This window comes from Rhinopithecus bieti, unplaced genomic scaffold (assembly GCF_001698545.2).
Source record: "Rhinopithecus bieti isolate Rb0 unplaced genomic scaffold, ASM169854v2 scaffold_8760, whole genome shotgun sequence".
In the NCBI taxonomy this organism is placed as follows: domain Eukaryota; kingdom Metazoa; phylum Chordata; class Mammalia; order Primates; family Cercopithecidae; genus Rhinopithecus; species Rhinopithecus bieti.
The window spans coordinates 2,088,489-2,110,724 of NW_016806225.1; the positions used below are offsets into that span (position 1 = coordinate 2,088,489).

A 22,236-nucleotide genomic window follows, 5' to 3' on the forward strand; every position below is an offset into this window, starting at 1 on the left:
TTTTTTTCAGAATTTTCTTTCTAGCACCCTGAATTCATGCTTTATGTTTTAATTTTAATTCTAATTTCTCACCTTTAAAGGTCATAAGAATATAATTTAATACCAAATGTACTACTTGAAACCTGATTATTGAATACCTGTAGAATTAAAACTGAATTTTCATGATTGAGGCAATATTTAAACATAAAGTTTCTTCTAGTTGCTCTGTAGTATTTCTAGTTTTTAAATTTTTTGTTTTAAATGAATGTCTGTTTCTCCTCCTAGGTAGTATAATAGACTGACTTAAATATACAGGAATGGCTTTGTATTTGTGAAGTGTACACACATTTTTGTGCTGGTGGAAAACTACTTTCCTAACCCAGTTGCCAACAGAAGTTTAGTTAAAGGAAAACTCATTTTAGAAAGGAAGAATATGGTTTGTATGTTCAGAAAGTTCATGCCATCTTCATTTAAAAAAAAAAATATATGAGGTTTTCCCTCACAAACCTAAATCTCAAAATTTACTTTCTCTGAATTTTTATTTCATATCCTTTTTTACTATTTACTGTTTTCTACTATTAGCACTTTTATATGTTCCCTGTGGGGTTTTCCACCATTTTTAAGCATATGTTTTGCTTCTCCAAGTAAAGAACCCTCTGAAAGTGGGGACTAGTACTCTTTTATACACTCAGGACCTAGTGAAAGCCTTTATACATAGGTGCTCAGTAGTAATAAGAATGACAATAAAAATCAGTGTGCCAGGCACTGGTTTTAGTCTTTTGGATTTTATTATCTCATTTAATGCTTAAAACATTTCTGTGTGGTAGGTTTTATTTGTTTCCACACTTTCCAGATGAAAAACCTGTGACAAGGGAAAGTTATCTAGCTTTACCCAGGCCACACAGTTAGTTAAGTGGAGGAAGGTGGTATTCATACCTTGCTAGTCTGGCCCCAGAGTTCATGCTCTTAACCACTCTCTGGTACAGCCTTGGTGATGATAGTAATCATCAAGGTAAGCTTGCGACACAGTGGTTAAAACACAGTTTTTACAGATTAAGGGAGATGAGGGGAGAAAGATCAGGGAGGACCATATTGTGAAGTGCCATGCCTTGAATTGCTGGCTAAAGATTAAGGAGCTGGGGGTTTTCAGTACTAGCTTAGACAGTAGATACAAATTTTAGTCCTGACTCTAAAATGTAGTACCTCATATGGTTTGGGCTTTGTCACTTATCTGGGAGCTGTAAAATCGAGCAAATAACGTGTCATATCTATTTTCATTGGTTGTTATGAGGTTTTAATGAGGTAATGGGTGAACATGAAAGCTCTGTAAATTACAGTCATCTGTCAGTATCCATGGGGGGTTGATTCCAGGACCCCCTTCAGGTTCCAAAATCCCCACATGCTGAAGTCTCCTATGATAAAATGGCATAGTATTTGCATATAATCTACATGTATCTTCCCATATATTTTAAATTATCTCTTGATTACTTGTAGTACCTAGTATGGTGTAAATAGTTGTTATACTGTATTGTTTAGGGAATAATGACAAGAAAAAAAAGTCTGTACATATTCAGTACAGGCACAGTTCATTCGTTTTTTTCCTGAATATTTTTGAACCCACAAATGGAAAACCCATGGATACGCAGGGCTGACTGTGTATGAAGTATTTAAATCCAAGGTTTTACAAGGATGTGAAAGCACTATTTTTGGGAGGAAAAAAACGTATATTTGTGCTTTTGGAAGAATTATCAGCTACATGCAGAATAGAATTGAGGAGTGATTATAACAATGATAGGAGTGACTATAGGAAAAGCAGTAAGGTATCTTGGGCTGCTGTGGGTTGAGGCAGAGGAAAATTGAGTGGACAGGTCTCCAGGCTTTCCTGTTTGGACAGAATAGATCCACTTTTTATTGTATCCATATTAAGATACTTTGAATATGAAAAACATGATTGGCTGCTAAAATAAAAGATTTTTAAAACATGTATTCACAGGATTCTGTAGTTAATCAAAGTAATATGTATCAGAAACACCATCTTCCTCAACTTTGTTTTGCTGTATTGGCAGTCTTTTTAAGTCCAGAGTTTTTCTTCAACGTTTTCTCTGTAAGCTTTGTTTTCTGTGTCACCATCTTTAATTCTGCTCTATTATTGGTGCTCAGTGAATTTAATTATTACTTCTGAATTTCCAAAATGAATGATTTAGTATTTGAGATTACTAATCCACAAAGTATATTATGTTAGATTTACATTTACAGTATGATATAATTAATATATTGACCCTCCAGTTTGAAGACATACATTAATCTGTTACTATCTTGACCATAAAGGAACAGCATTATTGTAACCCATGTAAAAAGTCAGATGTTGGCCGGGCGCGGTGGCTCAAGCCTGTAATCCCAGCACTTTGGGAGGCCGAGACGGACGGATCACAAGGTCAGGAGATCGAGACCATCCTGGCTAACACGGTGAAACCCCGTCTCTACTAAAATACAAAACTAGCCGGGCGAGGTGGCGGGCGCCTGTAGTCCCAGCTACTAGGGAGGCTGAGGCAGGAGAATGGCGTAAACCCAGGAGGCGGAGCTTGCAGTGAGCTGTGATCCGGCCACTGCACTCCAGTCCGGGCGACAGAGCGAGACTCCGCCTAAAAAAAAAAAAAAAAAAAAAAAAGTCAGATGTTGAATAGAACTTTTTCTTGGCACACAGGAGTGAATGAATTCACTGCAGCATAATGGAGTGGTTGAGAGCATGAGCTTTCAGGACAGACTACCTGGGTTTCAATCTTAACTTCCTTGCCTTTGCCCTTACGCAGGTTACGTGATTATTCTATGCCTCAATTTCCTCATCTGTAAAAATAGTAATTCCTCCCCAACAGTATGGCTGAGAAGATTAAATGAGTTAATACATATAAAGCACTTAGAACACTGCCTCACATATAACAAATATAATAAATAGCCAGTAAGTGCTGCTGTTTCTGCTGTTGGTGTCCTTCTGGTGGCAAAATAAGTCTACCCAATGTGGTTAACTAACCCAATGTGGTTAGCATTGGAGAAAGTCTTTCTAACATGATTGTTTTCTTTTATTCTTTTATTAAAAAGTTTATAGCGGGCTGCGGTGGCTCCAAGCCTGGTATCCACTAGCACTTTGGGAAGGGGAGACGGGCGGATCACGAGGTCAGGAGTATCGAGACCATCCTGGTTAACACGGTGAAACCCCGTCTCTAACTAAAAAATACAAAAAACTAGCTCGGGCCGAAGTGGTGGGCGCCTGTAAGTCCCAGCCCTACTCGGGAGCTGAAGGCGGGAGAATGGCGTAAACCCAGGAGGCGGAGCTGTGCAGTGAGCTTGAGATCCCGCCAACTGTACTACCAGCAACCGGGCCACGGCGAGACTCCGTCTCAAAAAAAAAAAAAAAAAAAAAGTTATTAAAGTTGCATTTAATTAAGTTCTAACAAGAAACAGCTGACAAGGCGGGCGCGTGGCTCAAGCCTGTAATTCCCAGCCACATGTTGGGAGGCCCTGAGACGGGCGGTCACGAGGTCAGCGAGATCGAGACCAGTCCTCGGCTAACACGGTGAAACCCGTCCTACTAAAAAATACAAAAAAATTAGCCGGGCGAGGTCGCGGCGGCCTGTAGTCCCAGCATGCTCGGGAGGCTGAGGCAGGAGAATGGCGGTGAACCCGGGAGGCGGAGCTTGCAGTGCAGCTTGAGATCTGGCCACAGCACTCCTAGCCTGGGTGACAGAGCGAGACCCCGTCTCCAAAAAAAAAAAAAAAAAAGAAACACGCTGACAACCAAATAAAGACCAGCAGTGAGATACTTAAACCTAAAACATTATTCTATAAGCGAATTAAATGGAGAGACAAATTCCTTACCCTTTTGAAAAGAAAACCAGTATGGCTCTTTGAAAAGACATTGGCAGACTAATGGGAAACTTTAGAGATGAGAAATTACAATTGAAGCAAACTATACTGTGAATCATTTTTAAGGGAACTATGTCTAAGAAGTTTTTTAGTATATTAGGCCTATGAATCTTAAGAATTAGTTACTCAGGCCGGTGCCATGGCTCACAGCACTTTGGGAAGCCAAGGTGCAAGGATGTCTTGAGCCTATGCATTCAAGACCGGCCTAGGCAACATAGTGAGACCCCATCTCTACAAAAAAAAATTAGCAAAATTTTTTTGCCTGTAGTCCCAGCTACTCAGGAGTCTGAAGTGGGAGGATCACTTGAGCCTGAGAAGTCTAGGCTACAGTGTGCCATGATCTTGCCACTGCACTCCAGCCTGGGCAATAGAGCGAGACCTTGTCAAAAAAATACTTTCACTAAGCATTTTACTTGATTTGTATTTTTCGCCTCCACCTCCCACCACATGTATTAAGAAGATGGGTGAAATGTTGGTATATGGCCCACTCAGTTGCCTAAATTTTTTTCTACTTAGTGGTTTCTTTTCTGGCAAGAAGTCTTAGAGACATGGCTTATGGACAGCAATTTTCAAAATCTGGGTTTCTTATCTGTGAGAGTTAAGCAGAACCAATGATAGCTTTGGTATGTGAACCTCCTAAAAGTATTACTAATGAATGCTTAGTATAAGATGAGTAGTTGGTTCCAGACATCTACTAGATTGAATTGAAGTTTATCTTACATATGAAGTATATCTTACTGAGAGGTTCATCAGAATTGTGAGAAATAAATTTTTAACTATACGTGCCTTATAGATTAGAAACTGGTTTTAATATCATCAGTGATAATAAAAACAATAGCTACCACTTATTGAGTGCTTACTGCATTGCCATGAATTGCTTTACATGTATCTCATATAATCCTCTCAGCAATCTTATGAAGTTGATAATAGAGCCCATTAAGAAACTTAACCAAAATCATCTTGTTATTAAGTGGTAGAACAATATTCAAATGTACATTTGTTTGACGTGAAGGCCCATGCTCTTCGCCTCTGTGTTACTATGTAATACTCCAGATACTTGCTCATGGTGGTGAATTTAGAAATACAGGAAGGAACTTCCTTTTTTGTAACACATTTCACACTTGTAATCACCTGTTCCATGTTTTTCGTCCACTAGACTATAAATTCTTACGTTGTCTCTCCCTGTCTTCCGCTAGCTTAGCTCTTTGTTTCCACAGCCCTCATGGCAGAATCTATCACTCTGTATTTAATTGTTAAGCTTACCTATCTTTTTTTTTTTTTTTTTTTTTTCCCCTTTTGTGGAGAACGGGGTCTCGCTGTATTACCCAGGCAGGTCTCGAACTCCTGGGCTCAAACTATCCTCCCGCCTCTGCCTCCCTGAGAGCTGGGATTACAGGCGTGAGCCACCACGCCCGGCTGTTAAGCTTACCTATCTTCACCCCTGAATAGACAGACTACAAACTGCATGTTTAGAGGGATTCTATTTTACTTATTTTTGTATCTCTAGTACCTATCTAGCTCAAGTTCTAGCACATAGTAAGTGCTTAATAAGGATTAGATAGATGTAATTTCACTATTAAAATATATTTATTATTCCAACCTGGGCAATATAGTGACACCCCTTCTCTACAAAAAATTTTAAAATTAGCCAGGCATGGTGGCACACGGCTATGGTCCCAGCTGCTCAGGAGCCTGAGGCAGGAGGATCACTTGAGCCCCAGGAAGTTAAGGCTGCAGTGAACTATATGATTATACCACTCCACTCCAGCCTGGGTGACAGAATAAGACCCTGTCTCTTAAACTAAAACAAAATATATACATAATATATATAATGTTTTATTTTCTTCTGTCTCTTCCTCATATAAATTTGAGATCATACTGTGTAGACAGTTTTGTCTATGATTTTTTTTTTCTGTGAGCATTTTCCCAGATTGTTATATATTCTTCCAAAACGTAGGTTTTAAAACCTTCATAAGAATGTATTATACCTTCCTGTTAAACAAAAACAATAATAGAGTTCACCTGGAAAAATAAGAATAGCAAAAAGTGAATAAGAGTACTAAACAAAAGTAATGCAAACAAATTTGTCCTTCTAGATACAAAAATGTATTGCAGAGTTATGTATAGCACTGTCCCAGGAATAGATCAGTGGAATAGAACAAATTCTAGAAACAGACTGAAATGCGTATGAAAGAATTGAGTAAGGCCAGGCACGGTGGCTCATGCCTGTAATCCCCAGCAGTTTGGGAGGCCGAGGCAGGTGGATCACGAGGTCAGGAATTCGAGACCAGCCTGACCAACATGGTGAAACCCTGTTTCTACTAAAAATACAACAATTAGCAGGGTGTGGTGATGCACACCTGTAATCCCAGCTACTCAGGAGGCTGAGGCAGGAGAATTGCTTGAACCCGGGAGGCAGAGGTTGCAGTGAGCCAAGATTGTGACACTGCACTCCAGCCTGGGTGGCAGAGTGAGACTCCATCTCAAAAAAAAAAAAAGAATTGAGCATTGCTGGGCGCGGTGGTTCACGCCCATAATCCCAGCACTTTGGGAGGCAAGCCGGGCAGATCACGAGGTCAAGAGTTCGAGACCAGCCTGGCCAACATTGTGAAACCCTGTCTCTACTAAGAATACGAAAATTAGCCCGGGTGTGGTGGCACATGCCTGTAATCCCAGCTACTTGGGAGGCTGAGGCAGGAGAATCACTTGAACCTGGGAGGCGGAGGTTCCAGTGAGCTGAGATCATGCCACTGCACTCCAGCCTGGGCGACAGAGCAAGACTCCGTCTTGGGGGAAAAAAGAAAGAAAGAAAGAATTGAGTATTTGATAAAAGTAGCATTAGGTATTAGTGGGAAGTGATTGGATTTTTCAGTTAAGCATTGTTGGGACAACTTGTTAACCACTTGGAAATAAAGCTTAACCTTTGTCATTTTAAACCATTGTAAATGAAACCTGACTATAAGTAGATTTACAGGAACATATATAGGAGTATATAATGTGCAGAGAGAAAAGGGAAGAATTAACTTTGAAAGCTACTTATTTAACCTGGGTAAAAGCAAAGCCTGGTTTTTCCTTTTAGAATAAGTCATTGATAGCTTCCTCAAGGAGTTAAGAATTTAGTGCCTCCTATAGTGAAAGAAAGGGATCTAGAAGTCTAGAATAAAATTTATTTTTGGTAATAAATGATGAGTGAAGCCCTGAAAGTTACTCAAATGCTTTTGAAATGATTGGATAAAAAACACATTGAATGATCTGAAAAATATAAGGAAGTATATGTTTAGTATTAAAAGAAGGAGAGAAAAATAAGAGATTGAATATTGTCATGACTTGGTGAATTTGAAGAACCTAATTTTGAAAAGCTCATAAGGATAGGAGAGGTGTAGTATAAAATGACAGGTAGGGATTATAACTTTGGCACTACTGTTAAGAATTAATTCCAAACCCTAGAAAATAAATCAATTACAAAAGTGTTGTAATAATCAGGGGAGAAAGCAACCAGGTCCTAGACCAAGTTAAAAATGGATAGAGAAAAGAAATTCAGGAGACCAATAACAAAGGAAGCAGAGAGAGTGGAATCAAATGGCTAATAAATTTTCTGGAATTTCTTAGAAATTCCATTTAACCATATGATATGCTTAGCAGAAATTGAATAAAGATTGTTACCATCATGTTACTTTTTTTTTCTGGCTCTTAAAATGTGTTCGGGAGACAGAACAATAACTTAAAATTACAGCTTAGTTGAACATAAGGAATTTTTAGTTTTTGCCTTTTAACTTATGGCAAAAATGATAGACACCTAATTCACACTGTTAAATTTTAGATGGTCTGTCTTCTGCTGATCCCAACTCTGATTGGAATGCACCAGCAGAAGAGTGGGGCAATTGGGTAGACGAAGAAAGAGCTTCACTTCTAAAGTCCCAGGAACCAATTCCTGATGATCAAAAGGTGAGTATAAGAAATTCCTGGGTGTTTATTTGTTAATGGAAGAGACAGGCTGGGCACGGTGGCTCACACTTATAATCGCAGCACTTTGGGAGGTGCTGTGGGAGGATTGCTTGAGCCCGGGAGTTCAAGTCCAGCCTGGGCAACATAGTGAGACCCCATCTCTGTTTATAAAATAAAGCAACCGAAGGAGAATTCTGGGTCACAGAGGCTGACACAATTGAGAGGGTCAGGGAAGTAATAATCAACAGCATCAGAAACAGCAAACCCAAGTTTGGATAGGAATGGAGGAGAGAGAGTGGATAATAGCAACATGTGGTATCAGGAATGGTTTTGCTGGGATTGGGGGGTTGTATTTTAATGATAGGGGAGATTTTGGTATAGGATCAGCAGTTTTTTTTGTTTTTTGTTTTTTGTTTTTTGTGAGACAGAGTTTCACTCTTGTTACCCAGGCTGGAGTGCAATGGCATGATCTCAGCTCACTGCAACCTCCGCCTCCCGGGTTCAAGCGATTCTCCTGCCTCAGCCTCCTAAGCAGCTGGGATTACAGGCGCCTGCCACCACGCCCAGCTAATTTTTGTATTTTTAGTAGAGATGGGGTTTCTCCATGTATGTCAGGCTGGTCTCGAACTCCTGACCTCAGGTGATCCACCTGCCTCGGCCTCCCAAAGTGCTGGGATTACAGGTGTGAGTCACCATGCAACCAGCAGTCTTTTTTCTTTCTTTTTTTCTTTCCTTTTTTTGAGACATTCTCATTCTGCTGCCCAGGCTGGAGTGCAGTGGCGTGATCTCGGCTCACTGCAACCTCTGCCTCCCGTGTTCAAACAGTTTTTCTATCTCAGCCTCCCGAGTAGTTGGGATTACAAATTAGCCTGCCACTATGCCTGGCTGATTTTTGTATATTTAGTAGAGCCACCATGCCAGGCCTTTTTTTTTTTTTGAGATGGAGTTTTGCCCTGTCTCCCAGGCTAGAGTGCCGTGGCATGATCTCGGCTCACTGCAACCTCCACCTCCCAGGTTTAAGTGATTCTCCCTCCTCAGCCTCCTGAGTAGCCGGGATTGCAGACGTGCATCACCACGCCCAGCTAATTTTTGTATTTTTAGTAGAGATGGGTTTTTGCCATGTTAGCCAGGCTGGTCTCAAACTCCTGACCTCAAGTGATCCGCCACCTCGGCCTCCCAAAGTACTGGGATTTACAGGCATGAGCCACTGCACCCAGACAGGATTGGTCTTTAAAACAGGATATAGGCCGGGCATGGTGGCTCCCACTTTGGGAGGCCGAGGTGGGCGGATCACAAGGTCAAGAGTACAAGACCAGCCTGGCCAAGATGGTGAAACCCTGTCTCTACTAAAAATACAAAAATTAGCTGGGCATGGTGGCGGGCACCTGTAATCCCATCTATTCATGAGGCTGAGGCAAAGAATTGCTTAAACCCGGGAGGCAGAGGTTGCATTGAGCCAAGGTTGCGCCGCTGCACTCTAGCCTGGATGACAGAGCGAGACTCCATTTCAAAAAAAAAAAACAGATATAATACTAATGGTAGAAGGAGGGGTAAATAAATGTAGAGGGGAGCAGGTAACAAGCAATATGAAAGTCAACAGCAGAGAAAGGGGTTTTAGATTGGACCTACAAAAAGACTTCTTAGTACAATATCTTAATATGTAGTACCTTAATACATAGTAGTCATTCAGATGTTTGTTGGACGTTTAACACAATAGAACCCATGAATGGAGTAAAGACTTTATCATACATCATAGGAATTCTTTTTCTGAATATATTCAGAAATTACCTTTTACATTTCTAAGCAAAAGTGAGCCGTCATCAGAATGTTCATCAGTTGGGGAATGGAAAGATGTGATATGTTTATACAATGGCATATTAGAAGTTAAAAATTAGGCCAGGCGCAGTGGCTCATGCCTGTAATCCCTGCACTTTGGGAGGCCAAGGTGGGCAGATCACGAGGTCAGGAGATCGAGACTATCCTGGCTAACACGGTGAAGCCCTGTCTCTACTAAAAACACAAAAAATTAGCCAGGTGTGGTGATGGGTGCCTGTAGTCCCAGCTACTCTGGAGGCTGAGGCAGGAGAAGGGTGTGAACCCGGGAGGCAGAGCTTGCCTCCGAGATTGCGCCACTGCACTCCAGCCTGGGCGACAGAGCCAGACTCCGTCTCAAAAAAAAAAAGTTAAAAATGAACTAAAGCTACATTATTAGCATTACGAATGGAATCTCAACATGCTGAATGATGAGCAAGTTATAAAAAGAATATGTCATTTATAAATTTTTTTATGTGGATACAAATAAATTTATAGAAAAATTGATTGGATAGACACAGAAATTGTTCACAATTTTGGTTAACACTGGGAAGAGAGTGTGAAAATGGGATTGGGAAGCAGTATAAAGGAATTTGAAATTTATCAGTAATGTCCTTTTTATTTAAAGATTTAAAATACATTTATCAAAATCTCAACTCTTTCACGGGAGTTAAAAGAGGTAGAGTTGATTTCAGCATCTTCCCATTAACGAAAATAGTATTTTGCCATGGGGAACTACATTTCTTTTATGGTTGGATTATAATGAAGTGGTAAGCTGACTGAAGAAAGTTCTTGTGACCTGAGTATCATTCATGGCATGAATCTGTTCATACGGCATTTTAATCATTACAAGACCTTGAAACAGCTTGTGGTGAAAACTTCTAGGGACATTTCTCCACAACTGGTAGCCAGCCAGCCTAGACTGAAAATCTCTTAGCTAAGTTTGTGCCAGATTTTGTTTTGTTTTTCCATCTGCTTGTAATTTCTGTAAGCTATTTGGTAGTTTGTGAGACCACCAAAATCATCATAGTGACTATAGTGCTGAGCAGAGAAATGGCAGCTACTTAGAATCATCTCTTCCTGTAAAGATAGTCTAGGAATCTAGGTTGTCATTTGTGAGAATAAACAAACAGCATTTTTCCATAGAAAGTTACACTACAGTGCTTACTTCAGCAGCACATACACTAAAATTGAGGCCAGGCGCGGTGGCTCACACCCGTAATCCCAGTACTTTGGGAGGCCAAGGTGGGCAGATCACCCAAGGTCGGGAGTTTGAGACCAGCCTGGCTAACATGGTGAAACCCTGTCTCTACTAAAAATACAAAAAAAAAAAATTAGCTGGACGTGGCGGTGTGCACCTGTAATCCCAGCTACTCGGGAGGCTGAGGCATAAGACTCACTTGAACTGGGAGGCAGAGGTTGCAATGAGCCACTTCACTCCAGCCTGGGCAACAAAGTGAGACTATCTCAAAAAAAAAAAACAATAAGCCGGGCGCAGTGGCTCAAGCCTGTAATCCCAGCACTTTGGGAGGCTGAGACGGGCGGATCACGAGGTCAGGAGATCGAGACCATCCTGACTAACACGGTGAAACCCCGTCTCTACTAAAAAATACAAAAAACTAGCCGGACGAGGTGGTGGGCGCCTGTAGTCCCAGCTACTCGGGAGGCTGAGGCAGGAGAATGGCCTGAACCCGGGAGGCGGAGCTTGCAGTGAGCTGAGATCCGGCCACTGCACTCCAGCCTGGGAGACAGAGCAAGACTCTGTCTCAAAAAATAAAATAAAAAAATAAAAGAATAAGGCCGGGCACGGTGGCTCATGCCTGTAATCCCAGCACTTTAGGAGGCCAAGGTGGGTGGATCACCTGAGGTCAGGAGTTCAAGACCAGCCTGACCAACAAGGTGAAACCCTGTCTCTACTAAAAATAGAAAAATTAGCTGGGTATGGTGGTGCGCACCTGTAATCCCAGCTACTTGGGAGAGTGAGGCAGGGGAATTGCTTGAACCTGGGAGGTGGAGGTTGCAGTGAGCCAAGATGGCACCATTGCACTCCAGCCTGGGCAACAGAGCAAGACTCCATCTCCAAAAAATAGATAGATAGAAAGATAAGATACAAAGAAGATTGGCATGGCCTCTGCATCATTATGAATACTAACAGTGCTAACTTGATAGGTATTTTTTTGTCCTGCAGAATGCTATTTTCAATGACATGACTTCTCAAATTCAGTTTTTTAAATTAAACCTTTTATTTTGAGATAATTGTAGATTCAAAAGCAGTTATAAGAAATAATACAGGCCAGGCACGGTGGCTCACGCCTGTAATCCCAGCACTTTGGAAGACCAAGATAGGAGGATCACTTGAGCCCACATGTTTTGAGACTAGCCTGTACAACATAGCAAGACCCTATCTCTAATATTAAAAAAAAAAAAAAAAAAAACAGAAAAATCAGCCTATAGTACCAGCTCCTCAGGTGGCTAAGGCAAGAGGATCAGGAGGTCAAGGCTGTGCAGTGAGCCTTGATTGCACCACTGTACTCCAGCCTGGGCAATGGAGCAAGACGCTGTCTTGAAAAAAAACAAAACCAGACAGGAATGAAAGAGAGTGATCCCCTGTACCCCTTCTATCCAGTTTTCTCCAGTAGTAACTTGTTAAAAAACCATAATACTGTACAGTCATGCAGTAGCCATCCCCACTGCTCCCCACCTCCACTTATACACAGCGGATACATTCCAAGACTCCCAGTGGATGCCTGAAACCACAGACAGTGTCAAACCCTATGTATACTATGCTTTTTCCTATACATACCTCTGATAAAGTTTAATTTGTAAATTAGTAAAAGATTTAAAATAAAACAGTTATAAAATTTACTGTAATAGAAGTTTTGTGAATGTGGTCTCTCACTTTCTGTCTCTTTCAAAGTACTTTAATATCAGACTGAGGTTGACCACAGGTAACTGAAACTGCAGAAAGCAAAACTGCGAATAACTACCTTTTCACAAGTGGTGTGTTTACATTGATGCAATCAAGATACAGAACATTTATCATTTCAAGAATGTTTTATTAATGGAATTGTATATATTATATATATATAGAGAGAGAGAGAGAGACACACACACACACGTATGTATATATCCTTTTGCTATGGTTTTTGTTTGTTGGTTTGATTGAGATGGAGTCTTGCTCTGTTACCCAGGCCGGAGTGCAGTGACATGATCTCGGCTCACTGCAACCTCCGCCTCCTGGGTTCAAGCAGTTCTCCCATCTCAGCCTCCCAAGTAGCTGGGCCATGAGGCCCAGCTAATTTTTTTATTTTTAGTAGAGACGGGGTTTCACCATAGTGGTCAGGCTGCTCTTGAACTCCTGACCTCAGGGGATCCACCCGCCCTGGCCTCCCAAAGTGCTGGGATTACAGGCTTCAGCCACTCTTCCTGGCCTTAGTATGTTTTTTTGTTTGTTTATTTTGTTTTCACTCAACATAATTCTCTGGAGATTCATCCAGGTTGTTGTATGTATCAGTAGTTGTACCTTTTTACTGCTGAGTGATATTCCATGGTCTGGATGTACCTCAGTTTCTTTAACCATTTACCTATTGAAGGACATTTGGGTCCTTTCCAGTTTGGGACTATTATGAATAAAGCTGCTAAATATGTAGGCTTTCAGAAGTCTCTGTCCAAGTTTTTGTTTCTCTAGGATGAATGCCCAAGAGTACAATCTCTGGGTATTATGATAGTTGCATATTTTAGTATTTTAAGAAACTGGTTTTTCTGTATCCTCACCTAAATTTGCAGTTGTCACGGTTTTTTATTTTAGCAGTTCTGATAGGTGTATAGTGATAACTCATTGTGGTTTTAATATGCATTTGCCTAATAGCAAATAGAATTGAGCTTTTTTCCATGTGTTTTTTTTTTTTTTGCCATCTGTGTATGGTCTTGGGTGAAATGTCTGTTCGTGTCTTTTGCTTATTTTCTAAGGGTTTTTTTTTTTTTTTAATTTGAGTGTTCCTTATATTGTATGGATACTAGTTCCATGGATGGAACTATATGGCTTGCAAATATATTCCCCCATTGTGTAGCTTGTTATTTCATTCTGTTAACAGGGTCAAATAAATTTTAATGCAAATTGCACTACATTTGAACTTCAAAATAGAATTACCTATTCAGTGAGTTTTTCAAACACTAAAGTTTACACAGCTCTCTATGTTGCAGTGAGTGATGGGTGACATAGACACACTGAGAGAATGAGGTTCCATGTATTTTGTTATTTTTTAAGTAGGTAGTTCTTGATCCGTTTTATTACTTATTACTAGTTTTTATTTAGATTTTGGGAAACGAAGACTGTACCTAATGAATGAAATTATTTCATAATAATTTTTTAAATAATGGAAACATAACCATTTGGTTCTCTTTAATATTTTTGCTTTTAACCTAAGGTCTCAGATGATGATAAAGAAAAGGGAGAGGGAGCTCTTCCAACTGGGAAATCCAAAAAGAAAAAAAAGAAAAAGAAGAAGCAAGGTGAAGATAACTCTCACGCACAGGTAAAATGTCAAAACAGCAAGGATTCATTAAGCGCCTCCTGCTTAAAATGTGAAAAGATGAGGTACAGATGCTGAGAATATATAGAGGTAAAAGACAGTATGAGACATCATGTTTATTTGGAAAGTCATGGAATGTTTTACATATTCAATTCATCTTATTGTAATAAATGTTATTGCTCAAAAAATTCATGTTAAAGGTGTTGCTAAACTCAAAAATAAGTAAAATTCCAAATTATTCATGCATTTTTTAATTATATAATGGTGAAATGGGAAAAGAGATACAGTATTTTACACATACAAAAATTCCTTTTGAGTAACTGGAAAGTAACATTTAGCACACATAGAAAAACCATGTGTAGGCCGGGCGCGGTGGCTCAAGCCTGTAATCCCAGCACTTTGGGAGGCCGAGACGGGCAGATCACGAGGTCAGGAGATCGAGACCATCCTGGCGAACACGGTGAAACCCCGTCTCTACTAAAAAATACAAAAAAACTAGCCGGGTGAGGTGGCGGCACCTGTAGTCCCAGCTACTCGGGAGGCTGAGGCAGGAGAATGGTGGGAACCCGGGGGGCGGAGCTTGCAGTGAGCTGAGATCCGGCCACTGCACTCCAGCCTGGGCGACAGAGCCAGACTCCGTCTCAAAAAAAAAAAAAAAAAGAAAAAAGAAAAACCATGTGTATAACAAGTGGAGTCTTTCACTTGACTTTTGAGTTTGCTGGTTATTTCACTTAGTAGTATCCTTTCTTTCTTTTTTGGCATCTACCCAACAGATATTTTCTCTTTCCATCACTCATACATTTTCTTTTCTTTCTTTTTCTTTGATCTCTCCTATCTGGGGGGAAAAAAGTAAATTATAATAAAAATGAAGTCGGAGATGAAATTTTAACCTGGGCACAATGACTGACACCTGTAATCCCAGCACATTGGAAGGCCAAGGTGGGAGGTTTGCTTCAGTCCAGGAGTTTGAGACCAGCCTGGGCAACATGGCAAAACCCTGTCTCTACAAAAATTAGCCAGGCATGGTGGCATACGCTTGTAGCCCCAGCTACTCAGGAAGCTGAGGTGAGAGGATCACTTGCGCCTGGGAGGCAGAACTTGCAGTGAGCCAAAATCACACTATTGTACTCTAGCCTGGGTCACAGAGCAAGACCCTGTCTCAAAAAAAAAAGAAATTTTTAATTTCAAATGTATCAGATTATTAGAAACATATTAGGGTTTTTTAAAGCACTAATACTGTTACATTATAACTTCTTAAAGTATTTGTATTCTTTACTATAACTGTAATTAATTGTTCAAATGTAGGAGACAGGGAGCCGCAATTTCTAGGGATAGACCACATAGTAGTTTTTCCTACTTATTGTTCAATTTGTTTACTTTTTTTTTTTTTTTTTAATTTATTTTTTAGACAGAGTCTGGTTGTGTTGCCCAGGCTGGAGTGCAGTAGTGCGATCTCAGCTCACTGCAGCCTCTGCCTCCCAGGTTCAAGCAATTCTCTTGCCTCAGCTTCCAAGTAGCTAGGATTACAGGCACATGCCACCACGCCTGACTAATTTTTGCATTTTTAGTAGAGACAGGCTTTCGCCATGTTAGTCAGGCTGGTCTCAGGTGATCTGGCCTCAAGTGATCCGCCCAACTCGGCCTCCCAAAGTGCTGGGATTACAGGCATGAACCACCGTGCCCAGCCTTATTTATTTTTGAGACGGAGTCTCACTGTGTCGCCCCAGCTGGAGTGCAGTGGCACAGTATCACCTCACTGTAACCTCCCCCTCCCGGGTTCAAGTGATTCTCCTGCCTCAGCCTTCCAAGTAGCTGGGATTACAGGCATGAGCCACCACACCCAGCTAATTTTTTTTATATTTTTAGTAGAGAGGGGATTTCACCATGTTGACCGGGCTGGTCTGGTCTCAAGTGATCTGGCCTCAAGTAATCTTCCCACCTCAGCCTCCCAAAGTGCTGGGATTACAGGTGTGAGCCACCAAGCCCAGCCACTTACTGTTTTTGGAAGAAGTTTCTACATGGCTTTTTAAAGAAATATGTATTCAGTTATTTTTTATTGTGGGAAATACAAGCCCTCATAAATGATACAAGCTTATTATCAACACTTGCTTTTCAGTAGTAAAATGGATGGGCATTAAAGTTGTAACATAGCTAAGATCAATGGATATGAACAAACTAAACCTATATAATAGGTATGCTTTTCTTTTTTTTTTTTTTTTTTTTTTTTTTTTTTTTTTGAGACGGAGTCTCGCTCTGTCGCCCGGCCTGGAGTGCAGTGGCCGGATCTCAGCTCACTGCAAGCTCCGCCTCCCGGGTTTACGCCATTCTCCTGCCTCAGCCTCCCGAGTAGCTGGGACCACAGGCGCCAGCCACCACGCCCGGCTAGTTTTTGTATTTTTTAGTAGAGACAGGGTTTCACCGTGTTAGCCAGGATGGTCTCGAACTCCTGACCTCGTGATTCGCCCGTCTCGGCCTCCCAAAGTGCTGGGATTACAGGCTTGAGCCACCGCGCCCGGCCATGAGGTATGCTTTTCTTGTTAGCTGGAGCTGGGAGATGAGAAATGTTACATATATCCTTTGTTAGTAGTACTACCTGAAAACCATTTTAGGCAAGTTTTTCTTGAGTTTCTTTCACTTAGAGTATTTACTAATGATAATTTTGTGGATTGTGGATTAGTTGAGTTCCTTTTAAAAGAAATTTTGTAGGATGTATTCTGAAATGTTTAACGTATTGGCAAAGGTCATTAACGTGAATGTTTCTTTGGTATTCTGATTATCCTTTTTAAAATGTTGGCTGTGTTTTTAAAAATATAATGAATGAGTATTCTAGGTTTAGAGTCAGATCTATATTCTGAATCTTGTTCTGTCATTCTTTTTTACCTTGCACAAGTTACNATGATAATTTTGTGGATTGTGGATTAGTTGAGTTCCTTTTAAAAGAAATTTTGTAGGATGTATTCTGAAATGTTTAACGTATTGGCAAAGGTCATTAACGTGAATGTTTCTTTGGTATTCTGATTATCCTTTTAAAATGTTGGCTGTGTTTTAAAATATAATGAATGAGTATTCTAGGTTTAGAGTCAGATCTATATTCTGAATCTTGTTCTGTCATTCTTTTTTACCTTGCACAAGTTACATAACTGCATAGGTTGTTTGGAGAATTAGATATCCATGAAGTTCTATGCTAAGTACATAGCACATATATCCTACTAATAAAAGGTTATGGCTGGGTGCGCAGTGGCTCATGCCTATAATCCCGGCACTTTGGGAGGCCGAGGCAAGCAGATCACCTGAGGTCAGGAATTCAATACCAGCCTGACCGACATGGAGAAACCCCGCCTCTACTAAAAATACAGAATTAACCGGGCATGGTTGCATGCGCCTGTAATCCCAGCTACTCGGGGGGCTGAGGCAGGTGAATCACTTGAACCCAGGAGGCAGAGGTTGCAATGAGCCAAGATTGCGCCATTGCACTCCAGCCTGGGCAACAAGAGTGAAACTCCATCTTAAAAAAAAAAAGTTAGGCTGGGTGCCGTGGCTCACGCCTGTAATCCCAGCACTTTGGGAGGCCAAGGCGGGTGGATCACAGGGTCAGGAGTTCAAGACCATCCTGGCCAACATGGTGAAACCCCATCTCTACTAAAAATACAAAAATTAGCCATGTGTGGTAGCTGGCGCCTGTAGTCCCAGCTACTTGTGAAGCTGAGGCAGGAGAATCACAGGTTGCAGTGAGCCGAGATTGCACCACTACACTCCAGCCTGGGCAACAGAGTGAGACTCTGTCTCAAAAAAAAAAAAAGTTATATTGTTTTTTCTTTTTGTTTTGTTTTGTTTGTTTTTTGAGACATTCCATTCTGTTGCCAGGCTGGAATACAGTGGCTCAATCACAGCTCACTGCAGCCTCGACCTCCTGGACTCAAGGGACCCTCCTGCTTCAACCTCCCAAGTAACTAGGACTACAGGCAGGCACCACCATGCCCAGCTAATTTTTTTTTTATTTCGTTGTAGAGACAGTTTCCCTATGTTACCGAGACTATGCCAGTCTCCTGGGCTCAAACAGTCCTCCTGCCTTGGCTCCTTGACAAAGTGCTGGGATTACAGATGCAAGCTACCACACCAGACCCAAAGTCTTTTTTGGTGTTCATGTGTGGCTGATGGGGTCTTTCACTGTTGAATTCAGCTTAGGATGGAAATAAATTGAGGTCTTGTGACTTTGTAAGATTGTAAAACTTTGAAAAACTTTGTGAGATTACAGACTTCACACATATACTTCCAAAGCTACCTGCTCAGCCTAAATATATAGAAAATTTTGACTATCTAAACCAACTACTATACTGAATAAATATCATAGAATAGAACATCAGTGTTAGAAGAACATTAAGATCATCTTAGCCATTTGTTAAAAAGAACTTCCATTTTATATGGATGCATTTGCCAAAGAAAAATACAGAAATGTTTCTATTTAATATATTCTAGTTCATGTTTACTTTACATACCTAAGCATATAATGTGCTGTAGAATTATTTTGCTGAAACTTCGTAAAAGTTTGAAAGTCGGCCGGGCGCGGTGGCTCAAGCCTGTAATCCCAGCACTTTGGGAGGCCGAGACGGGCGGATCACGAGCCAGATCGAGACCATCCTGGCTAACATGGTGAAACCCCGTCTCTACTAAAAAAATACAAAAAATTAGCCGGGCGAGATGGCGGGCGCCTGTAGTCTCAGCTACTCGGGAGGCTGAGGCGAGAGGATGGCGTAAACCCGTGAGGCGGAGCTTGCAGTGAGCTGAGATCCGGCCACTGCACTCCAGCCTGGGCGACAGAGCGAGACTCCGTCTCAAAAAAAAAAAAAAAAAAAAAAAATTTAAAATCTAAAAAAGGAAATTTTGCTGCCCTGAGGTCCTGTGGTATTTGGCATGTGCCCTCCCGTCTCCTGATTAATCAGAGTGGCATGAGGCCCACGCCACCCAAACCTTTCACTTTCCAAAGGACTAGTCGTCCTCCACCCTGTACCATGGTGTCCTAGCCTGTCTGCATTTGTTAGTGGTGATATTCTTTATGTATAATAAATTTTTATACCCCCAAAAAATGGAAATCTTAAAGCTTATATGAGTTTTTAGGTAGGGCAAATTTTACCTTACAGTTGAGGAAACTGAGGTTTGGGGAAACTAAGTGACTTGTCCCTGAGATGTTCTGTCACCCAGGCTGGAGTGCAGTGGCGAGATCTTGGCTCACTGCAACCTTCACCTCCCAGGTTCAATCTGTTATCATGTATCAGCCTCCCAAGTAGCTGGGATTACAGGCATGTACCACCATTACTGGATAATTTTTGTATTTTTAGTAGAAACAGGGTTTCACCATGTTGGCCAGGCTGGTCTTCAACTCTTGACCTCAAGTGATCCGCCCACCTCAGCCTCCCAAAGTGCTGGGATTACAGGCATGAGCCACCACGCCCAGCCTAATTTTTGTATTTTTAGTAGAGATGGGGTTTCACCATGTTGCCCAGGCTGGAGTGCAGTGGCAAGATCTCGTCTCACTGCAACCTCCGCCTCCCAGGTTCAAGCAGTTCTCATGCCTCAGCCTCCCAAATAGCTGGGATTACAGGCATGCGCCATCACACCCAGCTAATTTTTGTATTTTTAGTAGAGACAGGGTTTCACCAGCCAGGCTGGTCTTACACCTCAGGCGATCCACCTGCCTCAGCCTCCCAAAGTGCTGGGATTACAGGTGTGAGCCACTGCGCCCAGCTGTCCCTGAGATTTTGTAGCTAGATTGTGGCATGGCCAAAATAGGAATTTCCTGTCTGTGCCCTTTCTACTATGTAAGCTTAATTTATCTCGAAAATTAACTTATGTGTAAACATTTTATTCCTTGAAATTGTTAAGTGAAGTGTTTTTTGTGGGTTTTTTTCTTTCTTTTTTTTTTTTTTTTTTTTGGACGGAGTTTCCCTCTGTTACCCAGGCTGAATGCAGTGGTGCGATCTCAGCTCACTGCAACCTTCACTTCCTGGGCTTGAGCAATTCTCGTGCCTCCTCCCAAGTATCTGGGATTAAAGGTGTGCACCACCATGCCTAGCTAATTTTTGTGTTTTTGTAGTTTTGGGGGGTTTTTTTGTGTTTTTTTGAGACAGAGTCACCCAGCCTGGAGTACAGTGGTGTGATCACAGTCCACTACAGCCTCAATCTCTCAGGCTCAAGTAGTCCTCCCTCCTCAGCCTCCTGAGTAGCTGGGACTACATGTGCACACCACCACACGTGACTAATTTTTGTATTTTTGTAGAAATGGTTTCACCATGTTGCCCAGGCTGGTCTTGAATTCCTGAGCTCAAGCAATTCACCCACCTCCACCTCCCAAAGTGCTGGGATTACAGCCATACACTACCATAGATTTTAATTAATGAAGAATGAATGATTTATATAATCTAATAGGTTGTTTTTTTCTGTAGGACACAGAAGAATTAGAAAAAGAGATTAGAGAAGAGCTTCCAGTGAATACCTCTAAAACCCGTCCAAAACAGGAAAAGCTTTTCCTTGAAGACCATAAGCACTAGTGATCCAGCCGAAGTACTCGTCAAAAATAGCCAGGTAATTTTTAAGAATAATAAAGTTGCCGGGCGCGGTGGCTTACACCTGTAATCCCAGCACTTTGAGAGGCCAAGGCAGGCAGATCATGAGGTCAGGAGTTAGAGACCAGCCTGGCCAACATAGCAAAACCCTGTCTCTACTAAAAATACAAAAAATTAGCTGGGCGTGGTGGCGGGAGCCTGTAATCCCAGTTACTTGGGAGGCTGAGGCAGGAGAATTGCTTGAACTCAGGAGGTGAAAGTTGCTGTGAGCCAAGATCGTGCCATTGCACTACAGCCTGGGCAACAGTGCAAGACTCCATCTTTAAAAAAAAAAAAAAGTAATAAAGTTTTGGCCGGGCACAGTGGCTCATGCCTGTAATCCCATCACTTTGGGAGGCCGAGGTGGGCAGATCACCTGAGGTCAGGAGTTCGAGACCAGCCTGACCAACATGGTGAAACCCCGTGTCTACTAAAAACACAAAAATTAACCAGGTGTGGTGGCGGGCGCCTGTAACCCCAGCTACTTAGGAGGCTGAGGCAGGAGAATCGCTTGAACCTGAGAGGCAGAGGTTGCAGTGAACCAAGATCATGCCACTGCACTCTGGCCTGGGCAACAGAGCGAGACACTGTCTCAAAAAGAAAGAAAGAAAGAAAGAATAATAAAGTTTTGTTGACTCAAGTATTTTATCATAAATAATGTTTTAAGCACTGTGCTAACCATTTAAAATATAATGACTAATTTAGTCTTCAAAACAATCCCAAGAGAAAGGTAAGATGCATTTTATAAATGAAGCTAGAGAAGTTGAATAACTTGCCCAGGAGAACTCCTTGAACCCAGGAGGCAGAGGTTACAGTGAGCCAAGATTGCACCACTGCACTCCAGCCTAGGCAACAGAGTGAGACGCCATCTCAAAAATATATATATATTAAATTCTACTAGAGTTGCCTGGTTTATTTATGCCTTTTTTTTTTTTTTTTTTTTTTTTTTTACCTTTTTGTGGATAACAGAGTCTCGCTATATTGCCTAGGCAGGTTTTGAGCTCCTGGGCTCAAGCTGTCGTCCCTCCTCTGCCTCCCTAAGAGCTGGGGTTACAGGCATGAGCCACTGTGCCCGGCACCTGGTTTATTATTCAGAAAAAATGTATTGAGAACCTACTGCGTACCATACTCTATTTGAAGTGCGGGGATACAGCAGATAACAAAACAGACCAAAAACCACCTGCCCTTGGGAGCTTACATATTTAGTGGAACAGCTCTAGACAAGAAACTTGAGTTACTGCTAGAAAAGTGAATTTGTAACTGTCTTGTACTAAAACAGTTTTAATAATACTCCTTATTTAGATTTGATGCTTTTATTTCCCTGTGCATATTTTGAGATAAAACAATGCAGTCTTGGGAGGTTTATTTGTTTGTTTGTTGTTTTTTTTAACAGAGTCTTGGCCGGGCATGGTGGCTCAAGCCTGTAATCCCAGCACTTTGGGAGGCCG

At 41.5% G+C, this 22,236-nt stretch overlaps 1 protein-coding gene across 1 annotated transcript in view; it reads left to right on the forward strand.

The window, feature by feature from the left end:
* The window catches only part of MTDH (metadherin), an 83,551-nt gene that overhangs the window by 54,434 nt on the left and 6,881 nt on the right, over positions 1–22,236 (forward strand). Inside the window, 4 exon segments of the mRNA XM_017875292.1 lie at positions 7,721–7,845; positions 14,085–14,192; positions 20,630–20,706; positions 20,708–20,768. Of these exon segments, the coding sequence (XP_017730781.1) occupies positions 7,721–7,845; positions 14,085–14,192; positions 20,630–20,706; positions 20,708–20,768 (371 nt within the window).